This window comes from Myotis daubentonii, chromosome 2 (genome assembly GCF_963259705.1).
Source record: "Myotis daubentonii chromosome 2, mMyoDau2.1, whole genome shotgun sequence".
Taxonomy (NCBI): Eukaryota; Metazoa; Chordata; class Mammalia; order Chiroptera; family Vespertilionidae; genus Myotis; species Myotis daubentonii.
The window spans coordinates 189,996,327-190,019,536 of NC_081841.1; the positions used below are offsets into that span (position 1 = coordinate 189,996,327).

The following is a 23,210-nucleotide window of genomic DNA, read 5'->3' on the forward strand; positions in this document are numbered from 1 at the left end:
CACCATATCTCCTATGGGTGCAGATGAATTCCCACATTTTAGAATATGTTCTAAATATATATTGAAGAATAAAAAAATTAACCTGCACCCAGCCAGGGTGCTCAGTGATTGAGCTTCTGTCTATGAAGCAGGAGATCATGGTTTGGTTCTGGTCAGGGCACATGCCCTGGTTGTGGGCTCAGTCCCCAGTGTGGGGCATGCAGGAGGTAGCTGATCAATGATTCTCTCTCATCATTGATGTTTCTATCTCTCTCTCCCTCTCCCTTCCTCTCTGAAATCAATAAAAAATGTTTTTTAAAAAATTAACCTGCATGTTGGAATCAAGCTGGTGTGCTAGTTAGTTTTGTAGCATTAGGAGTCAAGGGCCATTAGAGGGGCTTCATCACTCAGGCCATGGACTTCTAATCCATAATCACAACGGTGGTGACACTCTTAGTAAAAAACCCACCATCAGCAGTGATTCTGGTCCCATTTATGCCATTGTGACAGGAGCTCAAAGTGTCCTATACAGTTGCCACTAATAACTGTGGCTCTTTACATTTAAAGTAATGAAAATTAATATAATTTAAAATTCAGTTATTCAGTCATTAGTCACAGTCTAAGTACTCAACAGCCACTGGTATGGAATTTCCCATCATCACACAAAGTTCTCAGAGAGCACTGATTCTAAGAGTTGCATGTCTTTACCACAGGGGCAGTACAGTCAGGCCTCACTTAATGTTGCCCATAGTTCTGTGATGTTAAGCAAATGGAGGTATAATGAAACAAATTTTACAATAGGCTAATTTATATAAACAAGAATTAGGTTTCTGTGGCATTTCATCAACTATCAAAACCACGCTGTATGGAATGGCATTATTTGAGTACCTGCTGTACTGAGTTTTTTTGCACCTAGTAAGATGTCACAAATGCATCCTTCTTCTGCAAAAGTTAAGAAGAAAATCTGATCACTACTTAAAAAATGCTCTATGAACCCTGGTTTCATAAGAACAGGGACCACAACTGAGATCAGTTTATTATCTGAGCCATTCCTGAGGGCTCATTAAAAATTAGTTTAAGTTCTTTTCTTTTACAAATAAAGCTGCTAATCCATTCAGAAGGTTATAGAATGAATGGAGATCTGATTGGAGAATGAAGAGGAAGAATCTTAGAGAAACCAATAATTAGTCACATTAAAGTCTTAATCTTTGTGACCAGTCTTGATCTTATTAACACATGCCTTTCCTATAGGATTTTATGCAATAACGAGTGGCCATAAAGAGGGGCAGGTGAGAGGGCTCATTTTTTTTTACTACCTTTGTACCTGAGAATCTTGAAACAATTTTATGGGCCAGTAAATTTTAATGCTTGTTTGCAAACTATTAACAAGCTAGGGCCAACTATTTGAAAGTACTGTTTTTTAAAAGGCTGGGGTTGGTGTTTGCAAACAGTGACTAAGAAAAGGAGACTAGGGTTCTGGCTTCACTTTCTCTTTGCTAGGGGGCTCCCAGTTCCATTACTTTCTAGAGGGAAGAGATGATTCTCTAAATCCAGAGTCCAGGCTTTCTCCCAAACACAGTGATGACTAGATGATGAAATGGCAAAAGAAAGGATTTTCTTGGGCAACGGTAGCCTCCATCGTTTTACTCTCTGTGGTATGACCTCCACAGCCACCCTCCCTGCAGACTCCAGCAGCCCATTCCTTATGAATTGCGCACTGAGGAATCATTTTTTTTTCATTGCCATACAAATCCATTCTCAACAAAATGCAGTATATAATGTATAGATACAAGAGTGGTTCAGCTGTGGGGCTTAATTTGGAAATAATGTTCTGTTTCTTTTCTTTCTGACCGTCTTATTTATATCTTTATTCTAGACAGCACTTGCCACATGGTAGGCACTCAGTAAATACTTACTGAATGAAAACATGAATGTTATAGAAATATATTTCTTTGTGCTGCTTTCATTAAAGCAGAATTAGCTTTCTATCAAAAAATTGAAATGAGCACAATTTGGCAAGGTTCACAATGTCCCCTGGAGATTTTTCAGATTTGGTTTGTCAACATATTTTTTAGCAGAAGCCCCTTTATAATGTTTTTTTTTACTATTACCCGAAATTTGACAGAAATTAGGTTTTCTGTGAACACTGTCCCGGGAATTGTATTACTGGACATAACAGGAGAACATGACTGCATGTTTTACAATTGATGGTGCACTTTCACATTCAACACATATTAACTAAGTGTATTTCATGAGTTTGGCTCTTCCCTGAAGAGGCTAGTGGGGATGATAAATGGGTAAACAAATTATGAGATAAACAGAGTAATAGCAAAAAGAACAGGATGGTATGGGACAGAGCAAATGGTTCTAATGCTGGCTGGGAAATGAGGAAGGACCTGGAAGGACATTTAAGTGGCATTATGCCTGTAGAATGCTGTCCAATGGGTAAAGATGGGATGAGAACAAGGGCTCCTCACACACACACACACACACACACACACACACACACACACACACACACACAAAGTGATATAACAAGGTTGGAATATATCAACTCAGTAGGAGCCCTTTTTGTCCGGTGGGTAGCTGGTTGTAAGTTGATATCACTTTCACTCATGTATGCAGTGGGCCACCAGGCATTTATTTAGGCATCCTTGATGTCCTGTCCTAGGCACTAAGTTTGCTCTGAAACTAGGCAAAATCACACTAGAAGAATTTGAATACAATGGATACATACACATGAGATACACATGTTTTCTGGTTGAACAAGCCCCTCATTCCTTTTTTCTCATAGATCAACTATGTAGGTATCTTGTTCTCAGTGAGAATGGGGCCAAATATCCTGTGTCCTGGAGCAAATGGTGTTTTAAGTCACCCGACATGCCTTAACAACAAAGCCAAAGGGAAAGTATTTGCACAAGAACATTTTTATCTCTTAACAAAACTTAAAATGACACAAGTCCCTAGATCATTGCCCAGTCACTCAGATAAGAGTCAAGTGTATGAAATGGTGAGTCAGCTTGAGAATGTGGATTTTAACCCTTAAGTTACTGTTTGAACCCGAAAACTTGTCCTGAAGATGATCTATAACTATGAAATGTCTACCTGACATCTTATTGACATTGTCAAGTATTAGCAAGAGTTTCACTTACAAATCTTAGGACTAAACATACTGTTAATAAAACTCTTAATGTAAACCTATTTCTAATGGTCCTCAAATTCATATTTGCAAATGAACTATTAGTATGTACTTGGGCATTTGGGTGGACATACACACACAGGCACAAAGAAATAGCCATAAACCAAATTATTCTTTAATTCTGTAACTGTGGTGTTCTAATTTTAACTTGTGAAGTACTAAGCTTTCAAGTCCTCACCCCCACGGATTATAACTTAGTGATTATGGAATATGACAGGAACTGTGCTATCTACATCTTCAATAAAGCATGTCAGGTGACCTGATATTGCTGAACCCCAGATCATACTCACAGAAACCTTGTTCTATCATTCATGATTAATTTCTGGCTCTGTAGTAATAAGATAATGATGACAGCAGCCAACACTTACTGAGTGTTTATAATGTTCTGGGCATTATGCTAAGTATCTTCCATCTTTATAACTACTCATTGGATTGGGATATCACTGTGACCCATCTATAGATGAGGACACTGAGTCAGGGTGCAGTGGTATATCCTGTCACACATCACTTATCCAAGGCAGTCATATCCTAGAGGCCAGGCTCTTGACTGCCCCCTAACAAAATATACTACTTTATTTGTAATAGTTTAATTTTAAAGATAAAGCTTTTTTCTGCATCTAGAGAAAACCTTGAGGGAATATCATATTAGTTATCTATTGTTGTTCAACTACTCACCCAAAACTTGGTGATTTAAATCCAGCACGGTTATCTTCGTACTCTCTCAGGTTCTGGGTGTGAACGAGACTCATCTGGGTGGCTCTTACTCAAGGTCCTTCGAAAAACTGCACATGCTGGCTGGAATCCTCTGAAATCTGGGACCTCACAGGTCTGGTACCTCAGATGTCTGGGGGCTAGGGCTGCTAGGGCACCTGTATCTCTAGGTGGTCTCTCCATGTGATTTGTGTAGCATGACAGCTCGGGGTAGCTGGACTTTATGGAGAATCAATGTGTCCAAGGCACATGCTCCAGGAAAGAGAGCGCCTGCTATGAACCAGCCTTGGGAGTCATGCAGAATCACCTCCACCACAGTCCATGCGTCAGGCACTCCCACAGGCACATGCAAGCTTAGAGAGGAGAAAGAGATTCCTTCCAGCTCTTCATTGGACTGGAAATACTATGTATTGTGGCCAATTTTTGGAAAATACAAATTGCCTTATCCACCCTCGGGGCAAAAACAGCTCACATCCTTTTCACATACAAGAGGCACTTCCCCCCCCCCCCCCCCGGAATTGCCCCAATGCCTCATCCCATCACCATACCAAGCTCAGGTGCAATGCCCAGATCTCTTCATCTAAATCAGATTTGAGTATCCTGGCTGCTCGGGTAAGGCTGTTCAGGTGGATAGCTCGCTCTTCCAGTATTGAACGTATGGATCTGAAGGCCAGGGACCTATTCTCCACACAGCAAACATTCATTGGAGAGAAGGTCCAGGATGTTCCTGTTTCAAAGGGGGAAAGTTGGGCGGCACACAGCAGGCTCTTTCACGGAACGGTTCTGAACAATACCTGGGCAAACTGCCTGTGCCCTGGTTAGGATTTTGTCCTAGTTCCTAGAAATGTTTTGCCGTGGGTCTTAGGTCCATGCTTTGGACTCCTGGCTCACCTGTAAGTTGTAATTCCTAACCCACAAGACGTGACATGTTTAGGGCTGGTAGCTTTCTCAGCCTGCTTTCTGCTTATAAAATGTTGAGGTACCAGAGCTTCCTCATTCTGTATTAAGTCTTCTCCTTTCAGTGCAAGATGATCCAATTCCTTTAAAAGCTTTGTGAGTTTCCTGTGAATTTACAATCTACTGTATTATTCAAAAGCCACATCCACAAGTCTCTGAGATAATTATCTTCTTTACTTTGGGCTCTCTGCAAGACTTCTGTGCTGCAATCCACTTAGGATTCTTAGAAGTCCTGTGGTTTTGCTCCTTTGAACAGATCCACGAAGCATCACCTTAAATCTTCCTGACGTCTCAATAAAGGGTTTCATAGCCATGATCTTGGCTCCATCTTTAGATCATGTTTTCTTGAAAATGCCTCAGATTTCATCTCTGCTTGAAAGTCATTTCTTCACTTGAGAATTATTTGCCATCAGGACAGCCTGGCAGTGAGAAACCTTTATTTTCAAACATAGGAATTCCGGGATCCTTTACAGTTAATAGGTCTTTCTTTGGCTTGTCTCTTTACTCTCACATTTTACTATAGGCAGCTAGAAGAATCCAGGAGGCAGATTTTACACTCTACCTGAAAACCTCCTTAGCTACATCATTCAGTTTCCTAAGTGCGTGTTTCACTTCCCACATTACTGCAGGCGACAGTGTTGCTAAATTTCCACAATGGCACAGGAAGGCTCATGTTTCCTCCAGCTTCCAGCATCTTCCTCACCTCCTTTTAACCCTCACCCAGAGCTTTCGTGAGGATCAACAGCCTTTGCTAACTTTGTCTTCAAGACTCCTCCGGTTTCCCAAAGCTACTGCCACCCTTTTGAAGTTTTATTTATAGTAGCACTCCCACTTCCAGGTACCAATATCTGTATTAGTTGTCTACTGCTGTATAACAAAGCACTCCAGAATTCAGTGGCTTAAAATGACCATTGTATCCTTTTTTCTCTCTTAGAGTCCTAGTACTTGTCTGGGCTCAGCTAACCAGTGATTATACAGGCTCTCTCACTGCAGTAGTGAGAGTCAGGGGTTGGAATCATCCAAAGACTCGGTTATTAGATTTTTGGTGTCTGGGCTTGGAAAACACAGATAGCTGAGAGCTGAAGCAAATGGAGTCTTCCTTATCACTCTCACCTCTAGGTGGTCTCTCTACCTGTTCTCTAGAGCATGGGTGCTTCAGAGTAAGCAGTCTCCTCACATAGAGATCAGGGCCATTAAGATATGTGTTCCAGACAGCAAGAGCCAAACAGAGCCATACTACCTGGGATCCAGCCACAGAAAGCAGGCAGCCGCCCCTTCCCCATATTTTATTTGTCAGGGCCAGTCACAGAGGTGCTCCCAGATTCAGGGTTCTGAAGAGCATGTGGGACTGGAAATATTGTTGAAGCCAGTTTTGGAAAAGACAACCTGCCACCAATCCTTTAAATTATTTAAATCTTCAGAACAACTCTATAATAGCAATGCTAAAATTTTGTGTGGTTCATTAACTTTCTAGGAGAAGCTTATGTTTTAGTATGGTAAAAGCCTTTAGAATAATGCTTATTAATTACAGAATTGTGCATTTTGGGCATGCTCTGCTCTTAAAAGTTGGCTGCTTTGGGGAACTGTGTAGAATACTGGCTCACAAAGATGTCCATTGAGTTAGAAAATTAGCTTTGTTCTTTTCCATTCTCATTTGGATGTCTCCCATTTGGTTCATGTTTCCAGTGTGCCAAAATGTGAGCAAACACTTTACATACAATATCTATTTTATGCCTCTGAGATAATTACTGATCATTTTATGCATGACTATACTGAAGCTTAGAGAGCTTTTCCTAAAACCTCTTTTAATATTATCATTTGCACCATTGCCACCCCTTCCCCCCCTACACACACACAATTCTGTGAACTCTTTCATGGCCTATTGTTTTTCACTTTTATGGCATATGTCATGTTCTAACATGATCAAGAATTAATTCATTTGTATAACTTATTTTTTTATTGTCTGACACCTTCCACTAGGACAGAGGAAGGTAGGGAAAATTTTCTCTGTACTCACTAATGTGTTTCAGGAAATACTAGTCAAATGTATGACTCAACAAATGACTGCATGAATGAATGGTCCTGCTGAGATTTGAATCCAGATTTGACTTGGAAACCTTTAAACATATTTTTTTTTAATTATGGAATTTTGCCTTTTTAAAACTTTTTTTTAAATTGAATTCATTAAGGTGACATTGGATAATAAAATGATATAGGTTTCAGGTGTATAATTCTATAACACATCATCTGAATATTGTATTTTGTGTTCACCACCCCAAGTCAAGTGTTCCTTCATCACTATTTATCCTCCTTTACCCTCCTCTACCTTCCCACAACTCCCTTTCCCACTGGTAATCACCATACTGTTCTCTGTGTCTATTAGGTTGTTGTTCTTGGTTGTTATTGTTGATTTTTGCTTAATCCCTTCACCTCTTCCACCCTGGCCCCAGACTTCCCTTCCCTTTGACAGCTATCAGTCTATTTATTATCTGATTCTCTGAGTCTGTTTCTATTTTTTTGATAGTTTATTTGTTCATTAGATTCCACATATAGGTGAAATCATATGGTACTTGTCTTTCTCTGGCTGGCTTCTGTCACTTAGCATAATACCTTTCAGCTCTCCATCCATGCTGTTGCAAAAAGAAGATTCCCCTCATTTTTATGGCCAAGGAGTATTTTTTTTGGTAAATGTATCACAGCTTTTTTTTATCCACTCATCTACTGTTGGACACTTGGGCTGCTTCCAAATCTTGGCTATTGTAAATAACACTTCAATGAACTTAGAGGTACATATGTTCTTTTGAATTAGTGTTTCATGTTTCTTTGAATAAATTCCCAGACGTGGAAGCGCTGGATCATAAGGCAGTTTCATTTTTAATTTTTTGAGGTAACTCCATGCTGCTTTCCCCAGGGGTTAATACTCAAAATTTGCTAAAGCCTTATAAAAGTCAACACACACACACACAAAAAAAAACAAATTTAAAAATGGGCAAAAAACCTGAATAGACACTTCTCCAAAAAGGACATACAGATAGACAATAGACATGAAAAGATGTTCATCAAAGAAATGAAAATTAAAACCACAATGAGATATCACCCCATATCTGTCAGTAAATCAACAACCAAGAAGCATTGGTGAGGATTTGGAGAAAAGAGAACTCTTGTGCATTGTTGTGTGAATGCAGATTGGTGCAGCCACTGTGGAAAGTAGTATGGAGTTAACTCCAGAAATTAAAAATGGAACTGCCTTATCACCCAGCGATTCCACTTCTGGGAATATATCCAAAGACAGCTTAAACACTAATTTGAAAGAATATATGCACCTTATGTTCATTGCAGTGTTATTTACAGTAGCCAAGATTTTAAAGCAGCCCAAATGCCCATCAGTAGGTGAGAGGATAAAACAGCTGTGGTCCGTTTACACAATGGAATACTACTCAGCCATAGAAAAGCCTTTAATCTCAGCCATTTTACTTTATTATCTCCTTCAACCTGGGGACATTTACTGATGTCATATGTGCTGTCAAGGTGAAAGAAAAATCTGCATGCCTTAAATAACTCAGGAACTAAGAAAAGTTAGATATGTTTCTATCAATAATTCTCACAGTAAAATGCCAAATTAGTAACGTAGTTTAAGATTTTTGAGTTTTGATATTTCAGTAAAGCTTAATGTAATTTCCTAAAATTAACATCTGTTTCCAGAGAAATTTTGTTTATTTAATAAATATGTATTAAATTTATAATAAACTATATTAGAAAATAAATCTTGGAATTTTTTTAAACTTAAATTTCAATAAATGTTTTAAAATCATATTTAAATAGTTTTTCTGCCTCTTTTAAAATTAGTTCCTACTAATATTATGCTGATTTGTTTTTCTAAATATTTCCCTTTTTTCAACTTCAGAAATTTACACTTTAGAAATTCATAGTTTTATATATAATTAATTACATATAATTGATTTGAGAAAAAAAAGAGAGGAAGAGAGAGAGAGAGAGAGAGAGAAACATCAATTTGTTTTTCCTTTCATTGGTTGATTCTTGTATGTGCCCTGACCAAGGATCAGCCTGAAACCTTGGTGTATCGGTGATGACTGCTCTAACCAACTGAGCTACCTGGCCAGGGCTAGAAGTTCTTAGTCTTAATTTTCCTGTTAAATATGTGTTTCTGTTAAGGATTCAAATATGCTGAGTCTTTGTAAAATTCACCCTTGGCATCATTTTAATAACAAAGTTCTTTAACAAAATAATAATCTCTTTATGCATGTAGGCATTTTGTTTTGTTCATTTCATACCATTTAAAATAATCAAGCTTACTCATTTCCTACAAGAAGCTTCCATTTGCCACCGACTAGCTAATTTGCTTGTTCTCCCTAGCTTTCCATTTTCTTATCTCTAAAGCCCCGGGGACCAGTTCAGCCTGTTCTCATGTCACACCTTTATCAGACCCTAAAAATACAGGTGTGGGCAGGTTCCAGCAGCTGCTTGAAGTGTGTTCCCCTGCTGAGTGGCTGTATCCCTGGGCAGTTCCGGCTTGCAGGTGGCTGATAATCCCTGGACCCCTTATGGTCCACCTAACGTCTTCCTTCATGATGGAAGTTATCCTCCAGCTCTAGGATCAAAACTCCCTTTCTATTGGGAGTCTTGAGAAGTGTTGGCTGAGCTGGGGGGGGGGGGGTATGGCGGGCGGGGGACAGAGTGGGGGATGCAGGCCTTTGTCTCCATCCTTGGGGACTCACAGGAGCCCAGTGGGCAAGGGCAGCCCCGCCAGCCCCAGTGCTGTGCCGGCTTGGCCCTGCAGTCTTGCTAACACCTCCCATCCTTTGCTCATCTGCCTCCAGTGCTCACCCGGCCCAGACCGCACAGTGATGACTACAGCACCATGAAGAAGATTCCTCCTCGGAAGCCAAAGCGAAGTCCCCACACCAAGCTCAGCGGCTCCTCGGAGGAGATCTCCGGCGCCGGGCCCAGGGCAGTGGGCGTCCCGGGCGCGCGGCACAGAGCAGGGGGCCCACAGTGCGCCCTGGGGGCCATGCTGGGGGTCCCCGCGCACCCAGCGCCCCTGGCGCACTCTGAGGCCGAGACAGAGCCTGAGCCGGAGCCCGTCTACATCGAGATGGTGGGCCACGCGGGCAGCCCCGACCAGGGGGAAGCGGTGTACGAGGAGATGAAGTACTTCGCGCCCCCAGAGGACGGGGCCGCTCAGGTGGCGGGCGCCTGGGCGGCTGTGTCACTCCCGTGGCTGTGTGAGCGCCCCAGCCCCTTCACCTTGGAGGAGAGAGACACTGGCTGCCAGACACCAGGGCCCGGCAAAGACACCTGCGACATCCCCGCCCCCTTCCCCAACCTGCTGCCTCACCGGCCCCCGCTCCTGGTGTTCCCCCCGACCCCTGTCACCTGCTCCCCAGCGTCGGATGAATCGCCTTTGACGCCCCTGGAGGTGAAAAAGCTGCCCGTCCTGGAAACCAACCTCAAGTACCCTGTGCAGTCGGAAGGCTCCAGTCCTCTGTCGCCACAGTATTCCAAGAGCCAAAACGGGGGTGGTGACAGGCCTCCGTCCCCCGGCCTCCCTGTGTTCAATGGGTCCCACAAAGTCTCCCCGCCTCCCACGCCGCCGCCTCCTCCCCCTGCGCCGCCGGCCGCTGCCCACCGCCACTTCACCTTCCCACCCGAGGCCGGCGTGGTGCCCACGGGGAAGGCAGCCACAAACCCAGATCTGCCCAAAGTGCAGCAAAAGCCAAACTCTGCTCCCGCAGCGGGTCCCTGCAGCTCTTTCTCCAAGGCTCCGCATTCCCCCGGGAAAGCAGCAGCTAGAGTGGACCATCGGAAGGCCAACTCCAACGCCTCGTCTCCAGTCCCCTACAGCCCTCCGAACTCCAGGCCCCTCGGCAGCCCCCTGGACGAGCTAACCAGCCTCTTTAACTCCGGGAGGAGCGTCCTTCGGAAGTCTGCAGCGGGAAGAAAAATCAGGGAACCTGAAGGTATGCAGATAGAAGCATTTCCCTTTTTTGCTCATTGAGATGGATGGAAGGATGGATGATGGGTGGGTGGATGGATGGATGGATGGATGTTGGGGGATGTAGATGTACATGTATATACATATACATATATATGTAATTTAAATAATGCTTGAGGTGATTGTGGTAGTCGTTCAGAGAGAAATTTTATGCAACCAATATGGCCAAATAGGCAGGTATAGATATTTCCATTTTTCAGATGAAAGCTCATGATATAAAAATACATAGCATGAAAACTGGATTCAGTAAATTCTTATTAGTTCATATGTGTTAGAGCAAGGTTCAATTTTAGCTGCTGATCATTTTCCCCTCTAACAATACTTCTTTAGACCATGGAATTGGTATTTTTGTAACATTATACATTGTCAATTCCCATTTGATTTACATTGCAGTATTGACTCCTGTCAATCCTTCTGTCTTGCTGTCTGTCTCACTTCCACTCCTGGTTTCTGGGATGATTACCTATTCAGTTACTATCTTACATGTGATATTGCTCACATTTCTATTGTTTTATATGAATGACTTTCTTCTGCTCATATTCCACCTGAGGAACACTTAACTTGGTTCTACTGCATCTGTGTCTTCTCAGCCTAAGGCATGGTTTGCACTGACAGTCCACTCAAGTGTGCTCAATACCATGATGTTGCAGCCTGAATATATATTTTTTTTGTGTTCATAAAAGCAAAATGTAACTAGCAAAAAATAAAAACCCAATCACTTGTAAGTAACCACATGCTACTTAATTCAGATGAAGTTGCCTTTATGTGCTAAAGGTTTCATTTTGGCAGATTCTATAAGGGGAGGGGGGTGGGGACATTAACTAAGGAACTTATATGCATACTAGTAGCCCGGTGCACAAAATTTGTGCACATTAAAAGGGAATTAATTAGCAGAGATATTTTAATATTGCTATTTGCCCTTTCTCTATAATAGAAGTGTGAGAGATGAAAGAAAATTAGTAAAATGTATATGAAAATAATATATAAATTTATTAATAAATAAATAGTAACAAAAGGATATAACAACAGAGGCATGATATAAAAACAACAAAAACATGATATGAAAACAACAAAAACATGATATAAAAACAACAGTGATGCAAACAATGACTAATAAAGTGATTAAACTTATTCTAATATCTCCCTGTACACCACATTGAGAGTGAAAACACTTTCAGAGTGCTTGACTAATTTCCCTGGTGCTGAAGTATTTAGAACTTTAACTCTAACGACACATGCTCTTCAAACTCTAGAGAAAGCAACATATAACTGACCATGTGCGAAAACGGGTTCAGGTAGGAACATGCCTACTCTGTCTAGAGTTTGTCCTTGTGATTTATCAATAGTCATCACAAATGCTGGCATCACGGGAAACCGTCATCGAATCAATTTAAATGGGAGGCCAGTGTCAGAATGGGACAAATTAATTCTTGAAATCAGAACAACCTCTCCCTCTGCAGATCCTGTTAATACGTCAGTTTCGATAATGTTAGGTCATAATCTTTTGATAATAACTCTGGTACCATTACAAAGACCCCATTTACTATTGAGATTTCTCAATAGCATGATGATTGCACCTACTTTCAATTTTAATTTATGACACGGCATTCCCAAAAGAGTAATACTATTATGAAATTCGATGGGAAAGTTTTCTTTTTCAGCATCATCTGTGGAATCAATGGACTCATCACTCAAATATGTGTGAAAATCTCCATCGAGTATATCCAAAATTTCTTCATTTAATTTTTGAACATACTCACTTTTTTGGACAAAGAATTCATGTTTAGATATATTTTTAATATTATCTAGATATGGTATTTCCAAAGGTAGCTTCAATAATAGATCCAAAACTGCTATCAAGTTTGCCATCTCCAAGTTTTACTAACCATCCACTATAAACAGAATCCTCTGATCTCATATTTGTTGTAAGAGACAACTTTCTGAAACATCCCCAAACATTGTAGTATTTTAAACTCGTTTGTCCTATGGCCAATCCCAGAGCATGTGGTACAATACTGAGACATTGTCGAAAATCCACTCTAAGAAAGAGAACTTTCCCACCAAATACAACATTCAGACTCATATTTTCTCTTAGTCATCTGTCTATGGCGTTTATAGCATGACTGGATGCCATGGTGCATTCATCAATAATGAGAAGTTGGGCCTTTTTAATAGTTTTAGCAACTTCACTCTTTATATTGAGTCTAGAAATTGAAGTTTCGTTTAATGGAATCGGTAATTTATATTGGGAATGGAAGGTGCTTCCACCGAGAAATAAATTTGCAACAATTCCTGTAGACGCTGTGGGTAAAACAGTACCACCGCAACCTCTAATATAATGTATTAAAACTTTATACAGATATGCAGGTGAATAGGATTCCTAGCTGGCAGGCCCCTGACAGCAAGCTGGCCACCTATCCATTCTGTGAGAAATGAGGCTCCCTCCTCCCTCCTGTAAGGATCCAGGGTACAGGTGAATGAGGTTCCTGGCTGGCAGGCCACTGACAGCAAGCTATCCAACATCAGATTCTGTGAGGAATGGGGCTGCCTCCTCCCTACTGTCAGGGTCTGGTTTGAAGGCTGGCCACGCCCCCTGTTGGGCCAGACCCAGAGTTCTACAGCGCTGTGGCCTCTGCCTCAGTAATCCAGGACTGACTGCTGCTGGTCGCTCCTGGCACTCCGAGGGTGGGTTTTTCCCTCAGGCCTCCTGGGAAACAGCTCAGAGAGGGTGCAGCCCTTGGCAAGGCAACCCAGGACTCAGTACTTCCACGCTCTGCTCTGAGGGAGGGTTCCTGCCTGAAACCTCGCCCTCCAGTAAACAGCTGGGGTAGGGAGCAGTCGTTTCCAAGATGACCCCTGCAGGACTGACTTCCTTCCAGTTGGTCCAGCTTTGGGACATGATGTTACACCCAGGGTTTTTATGTAAGTAGATATGCATAACCCATGGACACAGACAATAGTGTGGTGAAGGCCTGGGGGTGGGGTGGGAGAAAGGTAGAGGAGGTCAATGGGGGTACAAAAAAAGGGGAGGACATCGGTAATTCTTTCAACAATAAAGATAATTTTTTTAAAAATCCCAGATATAAAATGTAGAAATATGTAGACTTCTCTATCTTATACTTTTTTAAGTTTCAAAATAAATCTAAGCTCTTGTTGGGGAGTGGGGGGGGCTAATCATCTTTCAAAAAAAATCATTGTAAGGTTTTTATAGAAATTCAAAATGTTTCCCAATGTTCCATATTTTTGAGAAGAATTGCATAAATATACAGCACCTTTTCTTTTTTTGAAAAAATATTTTTATTGATTTCAGAGAGGAAGGGAGAAGGAGAGAGATAGAAACATCAATGATGAGAGAGAATCATTGATTGGCTGCCTCTACATGCCCCACACTGGGGATCGAGCCTACAACCTGGGCTTGTGCCCTAACTGGGAATGAACCATGACCTGGTTCATAGGTCCATGCTCAACCACTGAGCCATGCTACAGCATCTTTTCTTTAAAGAAATTATAGCAGGTCCCTTAAGTTGTGATGCTTTAGGTAGATGGCAACTATTAACATCCTCATTTTACAGAAATGGAAAACTTCCAGGTGAAGAGGCTAAATACCTTCCTTAGGGTCACGTGGTAGAATTGGAAGTAAAATTTTGACTTATGTTATAACATTTTATGTGTACATTAGCCTGTTCTTTCTCCTAAAGAAAATACATAAATGTTAGCTTTCATTATTTAATTAGGAAAATTACGTTAGTTACAAAAGCTCTAGAAAATTGAGAAAGCAATCTGAATAAGTGAAAAGTAGGTCAAGGCTAAGAACACTTAGCAAATGAATGAATAACCTACTTCCTATTTATTCTTCAGACAAGCTAATTGTTTGTTTAGCTAACAATTTGTTCTTAATTATAGGCCATTAATAAATGAAATTGTCCTTGTAAATAGGAGAATGTTTGAATTTCACAAGTCATATGTTTCATTCCAGGGAACAAAGTGGAATCTAAGAGTAAAGCATTAAGTAAACAAATTAGCATTTGCTTTTAGAACTAAAAGTTTATTAAAACCTCATAAACCTCATTTTACTATAGATGGGACTTGGGTAAATTCTTCTTGGCTCTATTTAAGAAAGAGAAGTTAATGCATTTCTAGACAGGCCTCATCACTTGGAAAGCCCTATGTTTAGGATTTAGAGCCTCGTGAGAATTACAGTGAGGCCTCTGGGCATGGTGCATGAATTTGCTGATTGTATTTTCCTATGGTGGCCACTAACCAGTATTTGAGAACACACATAAAACCTCAGGTACAACATTGTTAGTTCAACTCTAAAATTATAAAACATCTATTTTTCTACTGTGGGCTTTTACAAAACACTTTTTAATTTGAAAAGATTCCTTTGAGCCACTTAGGACTTTCTCATAAATATATGAATTAGCAGCTCCTGTCCCAGCATAGTAGCTATAATAACAGAAAACTTAGCAATGTGAGACTGGGTCATCCTCACACATCAGATCACGGGAGTTCCAACTATACAGTTGAGAACTGTGTGATTCTTGATGGGCTCTGATGTGGGAAATAAGTTTACAAGTGTTTTTTTTAAGAATGTAAAGGGGGCTAAAAATAAGATGTAGATGAAAAAAAAAAGTCAGTGCTGGAGCTAATCACTGGAGCTGCTTATATGATTATTAAGGTTTACATAATTGGATCCTTAAGTCAGTAATCCATTCTCTTCTGAATGAATTGAATGGCTGTTATTAATGACTTACTGTAGTCTTGGGACTTCTTCCCTTTAAGGTTTTAAATCTTCTACTTTACCTGCTTTATATTTAAAGATATTCTTATTTTCATCTGAAATAGCTTTCTTACCAAATCACCCAGTGGGTGGCTAATTCACCCTCAAGGCACCTAAATTAATTACAGCTCATTTCTTATACAGTTGTGATATAGGGAAATCTTTTTTTGCAAATTTTGAAGAAGAGTTCAAAATTCCCTCACATCTTTGGAAAGTGACCTTGAGAAAATTGAACTGCTCATTATTATCCTGCTATAGCTATTTCCAGTTAAAACATAAAATAAAATGAGTTGTGTATAAGAAATGAGGTCCTTTGGTATGTAATTCTGCTTCATCAGTATGCCATAAACTTGTACGTAATGTTTCTTAAATAGTATGTTCCTTAAAACAGTTCATTTTCTATAGATGCTTAGATATTCAATTTGAGCTATAGAGAATCACACTACACCCAAGAGTCCAGGATGCACCCATAGACAAAATGTGATTGTGCAGATGACAGATATGACTTCAGCCTGAGAGGAAAGATGTGAGCAGCAAGGAACTGTAGTGCTCACTATGCCCCAGGCGTTGTTTTAATAACCTATTTAATTCTCACAAGACTAAAGATACCTGCTCCTATTATCTCCATTTTACAGATGGGAAAACTAAGTCACAGAGAGATTAATCGACTTTCTCGAAGTCACCCTGCTCATAAAAGACAGAGAAAGACTTGGACACAGTAATTATGTCTCCAGTGGCAATTCTCTTAGCTAAGTACACTGGGTGCCTACGACTGGACTGTAGAGGAGGGAAAAAACCAACCAAGAATAAGGTTTTAAAATTCATATTTGCTCACCTAAGGTGCAGTAAGTTAAGAGTCATCCAGTTTAGAAGGAGAAAACTGTTCCACAAACTCAAATATGCCAAAGATGTACTTTACGGCTCATGGGTATACATACACAATTTTGGAATATCATGGGGGAGCCACTTGGCCCTTAAAATTAAGAATGACTAAACGTTTAATTATCTATTTCTTTCTAGATACAATTATTTCATATATTCACAAAATGTTTTCCATATATAATATGGCTAATATTTTCATGCTAATTATTTCTAGTTGCCTAGAAATAGTTACATTCTCAAATATTATGAGAGCTGATTCAAGTGGAAGTGGAAGGGAAGATTCATTGTCTTGCTTAGGCCACTAGGGTGCTCTATTGCTCCAAATGGCATTACATCGTCTGGTTGCATGTATCTAGAACATGAAATAAAACAAACATGTTATTCTCCACTCATTGAAAATGATCAAGATGATAGAACATTGACAAAAATGCAGCACACCTCAGGAATCTGGAGAATAAAGTGGAGGAGAGACAGGCTGAATTAAGGAAAAATCTGATTTGCAGAACATATATATATAAATTGTCTCATTATTCTCTGATACTGTGCATCCTTAGTTTATAAGATATAGATAGGTAGCTAAAATGATGTCAACAAAAATAATGTTTAATGTTTCTTTGCATTTAGTAGCTGGTCATTAAATACTTAGTGAAAAACTTAGTTAAAAAACAGCAATTTGACATATAAATATATTTGATAGATTTAGCCCTTTGGCATTTTTACTTAAGCATTGCTTAAGCTGAGTGGAAATTACTGTTAATTTCAAATATTTTATTTTATTGCATAACCATTTTGAATAAGAATGGAGGTTTTAAGTCATAGTATTAGATAAACAATTTTTTTTTTACAATATGTTATTTTCATTCTGTAGGGCCATTTTTTTAAAAAGGAATTCTTTTTAAAGTTGGCTAAATGGAAAATGTTAACATTTACGAAAGTAGAAAGAATAGATTAACGAATTTTGTACATGGCCAAGCCTATTTTATCTTTCCTCTTCCCAGTTCCCTCCTCCACTATTGGATTATTTTGAAGTACATCCCAATGACAGATCAATTTATTAATAAGCACTTATAAATATTTTATTATAGAAGTCCTTTAGAAAAAAAACAAGATTTATTATTAAGTCACTATTTAGTACAGAGAGATCTTTGGTGAGCCTTTCATATCTCAGCCATTTCCCTAACTTCATAGTTATTCTAAAGATGCCCAAATCCACCTCTCTAGCCTTGCCCCAAACTCTGGATCACCTGTTTACCTTCCTCTGTTCATCTTCACTTGAATAGCCCACACACATCTCATACTCAACCAGGGCTAAGTTAATTCATTACCCTTTCTCTAACTCCTTCCCACTCTATAAACTGTCACCCTTTCCTCAGAACCTGTGCTTTGTTCTAGTAAAAAAAAAAAATCCCACAAAACAAACAAACAATAACAAAAAAGCACATGATGCTATTGCTCAAGACAGAAGCCTACCTCTAGAAGCCATGGCATCACTTTTTCATGACAGAGACAAAATAATTCTCCGGGGTTAGCTTTTCCCCAAAACAACACTCCCTTGCAAAATGTTCCACATAGGCTTTGAGACACAGACCCAGACATGGGCTGCTGGTGCAGACTACCCCTTCTATTACCACCCAAAAAGTGTAGAGTTCTAAGTATTGCATCTAAACAGACTTATGGATGGAAGATCAATGTTCCCAAAGACATACAATTGCCTCTTAAATTAGCATTCTCTGAGGTTTAGGTGTTTCTCTGACAAATTAAGTACAGTTACTTATTCATTGTTTAGTATCAAGAAGAAGAATGCTTAAAACTCACTGAAATATCAAGGAATTACTGGCAGTAATCTATGGCTTGTTCAAGGAAAGTGTTTGTAAATTGCCATTCTCTGCTCCTGTGCTTGAGACAGAACTTTCTGCACTGTCTTCATTGAATCGCTGACACATTCTAATGAGACTGCAGAATAAGAAACTGGTCTGCCTTATGCAAATCTTGTCATCCCATAATGGGATGCAGAGCTTGACATCCTGTAGGCTTCTAGCTTATTCACAGGCTCTATTAGCACTATATGCGGTGCAGAGCTGTTAATCTTTCTCACTCCCTGCAAGCTTTTCTCTCCATGGTGATTTATATGTAGGGGGTGGTGGCCTGAGGCTTCATGAAAATTATAAAGGGCGTGGACAGAACAAGCACATAGTTTACTGATGTGTTGCTGTCTGCATTCCTGCCTCACATAGTCTCCTTCCTGTGAAAGTAAGGCATTCCTCTGCATTCTGGAACCATTTTGAATCAACACTAAATTCCCCTCATTTTCCAAATGAGTAAGTCCTTTGGGAAGACAAGCTTAATATCCCCAGAGAAGCAAGTTCCCCATTTATCACTAAGTGAATTGGGCAAGGATGAGCCTGCTAAAGTTTCTTTTCTTGTCATGTTAATGAACCTGGCCTTTGACTTAAGAAGAATGTATCTGTGTGGGAGAAAAGGGTATTTTCACCAAGTTCTTGATCCCTGTGCAGTAATAGAGAGTATCTACATTTGGAACTTGCAACTATACAGTGGTTCTAATTCCCCAAATATCCCATAGAAACAATATTTCATTTATCTCCACTTAGAAGTAAGCTTTCAATTTTAATAAAGTGATCATTAGCCAAATTTACTTATGTTCAGAGCACAAAGCTCTTTATCTTTCATATTAATTGGATGTTTCTAAAATGAGTTTTTGATTTTGAATGTTTGTGAATGTTTTGAATGTTTATGACAATTTTCCCATAATTTATAGCACCTTCTCCCTATAAATACCCAGGAATTCACACAGGGAAATTGTGCAACCAGGGGCCTGTAAATGGGACTTGCATTAACTTGTAGAGCTAATTCCCAATAAGCCTTCGTTTAATGTAAACACAGGGCCTGTTCCTGGGAATCCAAAAAAACAAGAAAGAAATCTGGCTGTCACAAACAGTGTAGGAGACAGACGTGTTCATCAATGAGTGAAATTCCAATGGAGGAGAGAGGCTTTAGTCCACAGGTCGTAAACTATTAGTGGGTCCAGGTTTGAGCTCCAAGTGGCCCCTGAACCCCATCAGATGTGTACACATGGTATCCTCAGTGGCCCGTGAAAGCCTAGGAAAGTCTGGTTGAGCAGACAGGTGAGCAGGAAGAACAATGAATAATAACAAGTGGATGGAGTTCTCCAAGTGCAGAAGTAGAATTGACATGGCAGCCAGAAGAACCAAAGTGGGATAAGACATGCAGATGCAGTGTACATGATCCTTTTAGGATACAGCTGTGAATGTTGAGGGAAAAAGAGAGAGAAGAGAAGGCACTACTTGCTTTGCATGGAATCAGAGCAGGATAAGCTTTCTGCCTGGGAGCTCCATGACGAGACCCTGAATGATCTCTGTTTGTTTCTCTTCCTCACCTGGGAATTCAGTATTAACTTATAGGATCTCTGCTATAAAGAGTGCAAAAAGCCAGAGGAGGAAAATGAACCAAAATGATAGTGGTAATTCTAGGTATGAGCATGTGACCTCATATATACTCAGAAATGCTATGGAACATTTATTAATGGTAGTGTGTTCATAATATTAACAGCTAGTATTTGTAAGTGACTCTTTTCTGTTGGTGAAACATATTGACATCTCTTTCCTCCCCAAATCCTTCCCTCTCTGCGAGGCAAGTGAAGCAGGTGAGCCCCTTTTACTAATGAGCAATCTGAGACTTTAAGGGATTAAGTGATTTTCCTATAATCACAGAAACTAATGAGTCCCAGAGTCAGGAATCAACCATGTCTCCTTTTTCCCAAACCCTGGATTCTTTGTGTCATGTTATTCTCATTCTTCAAGCACGATTAATTTTTTTCAAATGATATCAAGTCTCAGAAAGTAATTCTCTTCTGAAGTCAAACATAAAGTCATTACCAGGAAAAGATGTGGGATAAAACTATTTTTTCTTCTGTTGTAGATGTTCCTGAGGGACATGCATGCACAGTTTTTAGCTAAGATGATGTTTCTTTTGTGCTTCTCCACCTTTTCCTTCTCTGTCCTCAATTCTTTACAAAACTCTTCCTACTCACCCATTTCACAAAGTGTCCTTTCTAATGCCAAGGGCTGACAGCACACAGTTTGGGCCAGCATAATTCCTCCCATTCAAAACTATTGGGTTTCTTGATTTTTCTAAGGTTTTGCCAGGAAACTGAGTGGCCAATTACTGATAAACACACACTAAAGTTGTATTCACTTGCAAAGTGGTCACCTTTCCTTAAGGAAGCATTTAACTCTGCATGATGTAAGCCTCCATCATATTTTCGGGGAATCATATGCCTGCTCAGGACCACCAGAAAGGAAAGATGTGGTGATCCCTCACCTTGTACCAGAGACCATGCTAAAAACCACACCGATGGTCAGCAGTGAGAAAGGCATACACTCCAAAAAGCCCTGGTCTTCTGTCTCTACAACAACTTTCAAAAAAATTAAGGCAGAAATTCACTATTTTTTAAAGTCTGTGAATATGGACACAGAGATGTAGATAATGGCATAGGGAGAAAGATGGCTGAATTAAAAAATAGTGTCAGGCCCCTCTCATGACCATGACACTTCCACTAGGCCATGCTGCTTCATTATCCTTTGAAACCCAGGAGTGAAACCAAGCAGAGATTTGACAATTAAATATTTAGATCAGCCTAATCAAAAAGTTACCCTTCGAAGAGTATGAATTATCTTGGGAAATTACCTTAGCATATTGGCTGTGAAACTGCAGTCTCTAGCATGCCAGTCATACCAGAGATATGTATCTTGCATAAATAGTTCATCGTTTTCCAGATGAGCCAAATGCGGCAAAGAAGCCATCACAACTGGGATGTTCTACACTGCATTGTCAGCAGGAGAAGGATCTGTCGTACCTGGAATTCTGAAATAAAGAGACAGTCTTTTCAGAAATGGAGTACTTTTCATAGCCAGTAAATATTTTTCATACTACTGACCCATTAAAGCAAGCAGCCATTGTGTAGTTTGGGTCTCTATACTGGATTGTGAATTAAACTCCCACTGGGGGCTCCGAAGAGAAGCCCAATGCTTTATCCTCTCAGCCACTCGGCAGCTCTCCTTAAGCAAGTTAATAAAGACCTTCCTGACTATCTGCATCTCATTATTGCCACATAATACAATATCCTGGGGTTTTCTTCCTTTTGTACAGAAATGCTTAGAAGCGACATGGTGTGTGGAATGTTTTCCTAAAGATCGGCTGGATTGGTGCCATGTTCTCTCTCTCCTTAAGGGGACTGAAAAAGAAAAACCTATTTCTTAATTACCTACCGGTGTGTAGGTGCTTTATGGCGCCTTGAATCATTTTGATGATTAATCTTCAGATTAGCCTAGAAAAATTTTGCACCACTGGAGAGCTAGCTATATTCATTATTACTTTACCCATTCCATGAGCCAACAACAGTCACCTAACATCACTGTATGTGAAGCTTCTCGTGTCTTTTTCTACTCTGGTTTTTACTTCTTTTTCTGGTTTCTCCTGGAAATCTTCAATATTTGTATTTACGCACTGTACCTTTTCAATTACTGGGAGTTGCACCTAAAGAGTGCATGTTAATTGTAATGAGACAATAAACAACAATCTCATTCACTTTGCTTCCCACAAGGATGACTAGGTTCTGTAATAGGCAGGGCTCCACAATGGCAGGCAGGAGCTGGATCTGAGATTACACAGATGTACAGTGGAACAGGCACTGTACCACAACACCTGAGAAGTTATGCATTACCCAAAGTCCCTGAAAAATAAAACAATAAAAGAGCTTCTTCACACCCAAAATTCTGGCTCATGATCAAGCATACTCTTCCAAAAGAAATGTCCATTGTAAAGAAAGAAAGAATTGGCATATACCCAATGGGTATATCAGGGTATTTCCCAGGCAAATACCCCTGATTTGGATTTTTTTTTATTATTATGCTTTGATGTGGAGAGATGGATGATCCACAAAGAAGTGAAAGAGAAAAGACTGGAGCAAAGAAATGGGTGAAAACTATCACTGTGCAGATATTTCCATATCATCACAACAACAACAAAAAACAAAGCTCTCACCTGTTAAGTTATTCCTAAAATCACACTCATTGGTTGGAGTTTTATTTGCTTAATTCCAGTTCTCAACTGAGATTACCAACTGGCTGGGCTGGTACTGGCTTTAACAGAAGGACGGAGAGGACATAGAGGAGAACAAATAACTAATTTAAAGTCGGGTATCGGGTAGCCACCATACCACTTCTACCCATTCACACATTCTTTCTTAATTAAAGAACCAATACCCAGCAGCAGATCCCATAGAGAAAAGAATATTTATTGTTTTTTTTATTTTTATGAAGATTGTGTTAGTCCTATTTTGTCTCTTGGTATTTAACCATTTTCATATATAGCTAATAATAGAGTCCCTCTTGGGTTTTTAATAGATACATTGCTTTAAGAATAACTACTGCAGCCCTTAAGAAAACTGTAATGTACATTGCTCCATTTTAGGGACATTCGCTTGTGCTGTAGTTGTAACATGCTGTTCTCATGCTTTCTGGTAATCCCCCATCTCCACCACAAAAACAGCACAACTAGAGATTTTAATTGAATCACTAAAGCTGTAATTGTTAGCATTAAATTCACTAATGTAGTTGCAACTATGTGGTGGGTGGGGGCGGGAGGTCTCT

The 23,210-nt window shown here is 39.9% G+C and overlaps 1 protein-coding gene across 1 annotated transcript in view; it reads left to right on the plus strand.

Moving 5' to 3' along the window:
* The window catches only part of MYO16 (myosin XVI), a 424,936-nt gene that overhangs the window by 339,295 nt on the left and 62,431 nt on the right, over positions 1-23,210 (plus strand). The window contains exon 31 of the mRNA XM_059685100.1: positions 9,685-10,824. Within this exon, the coding sequence (XP_059541083.1) occupies positions 9,685-10,824 (1,140 nt within the window). The remainder of the gene's footprint in view (positions 1-9,684; positions 10,825-23,210) is intronic.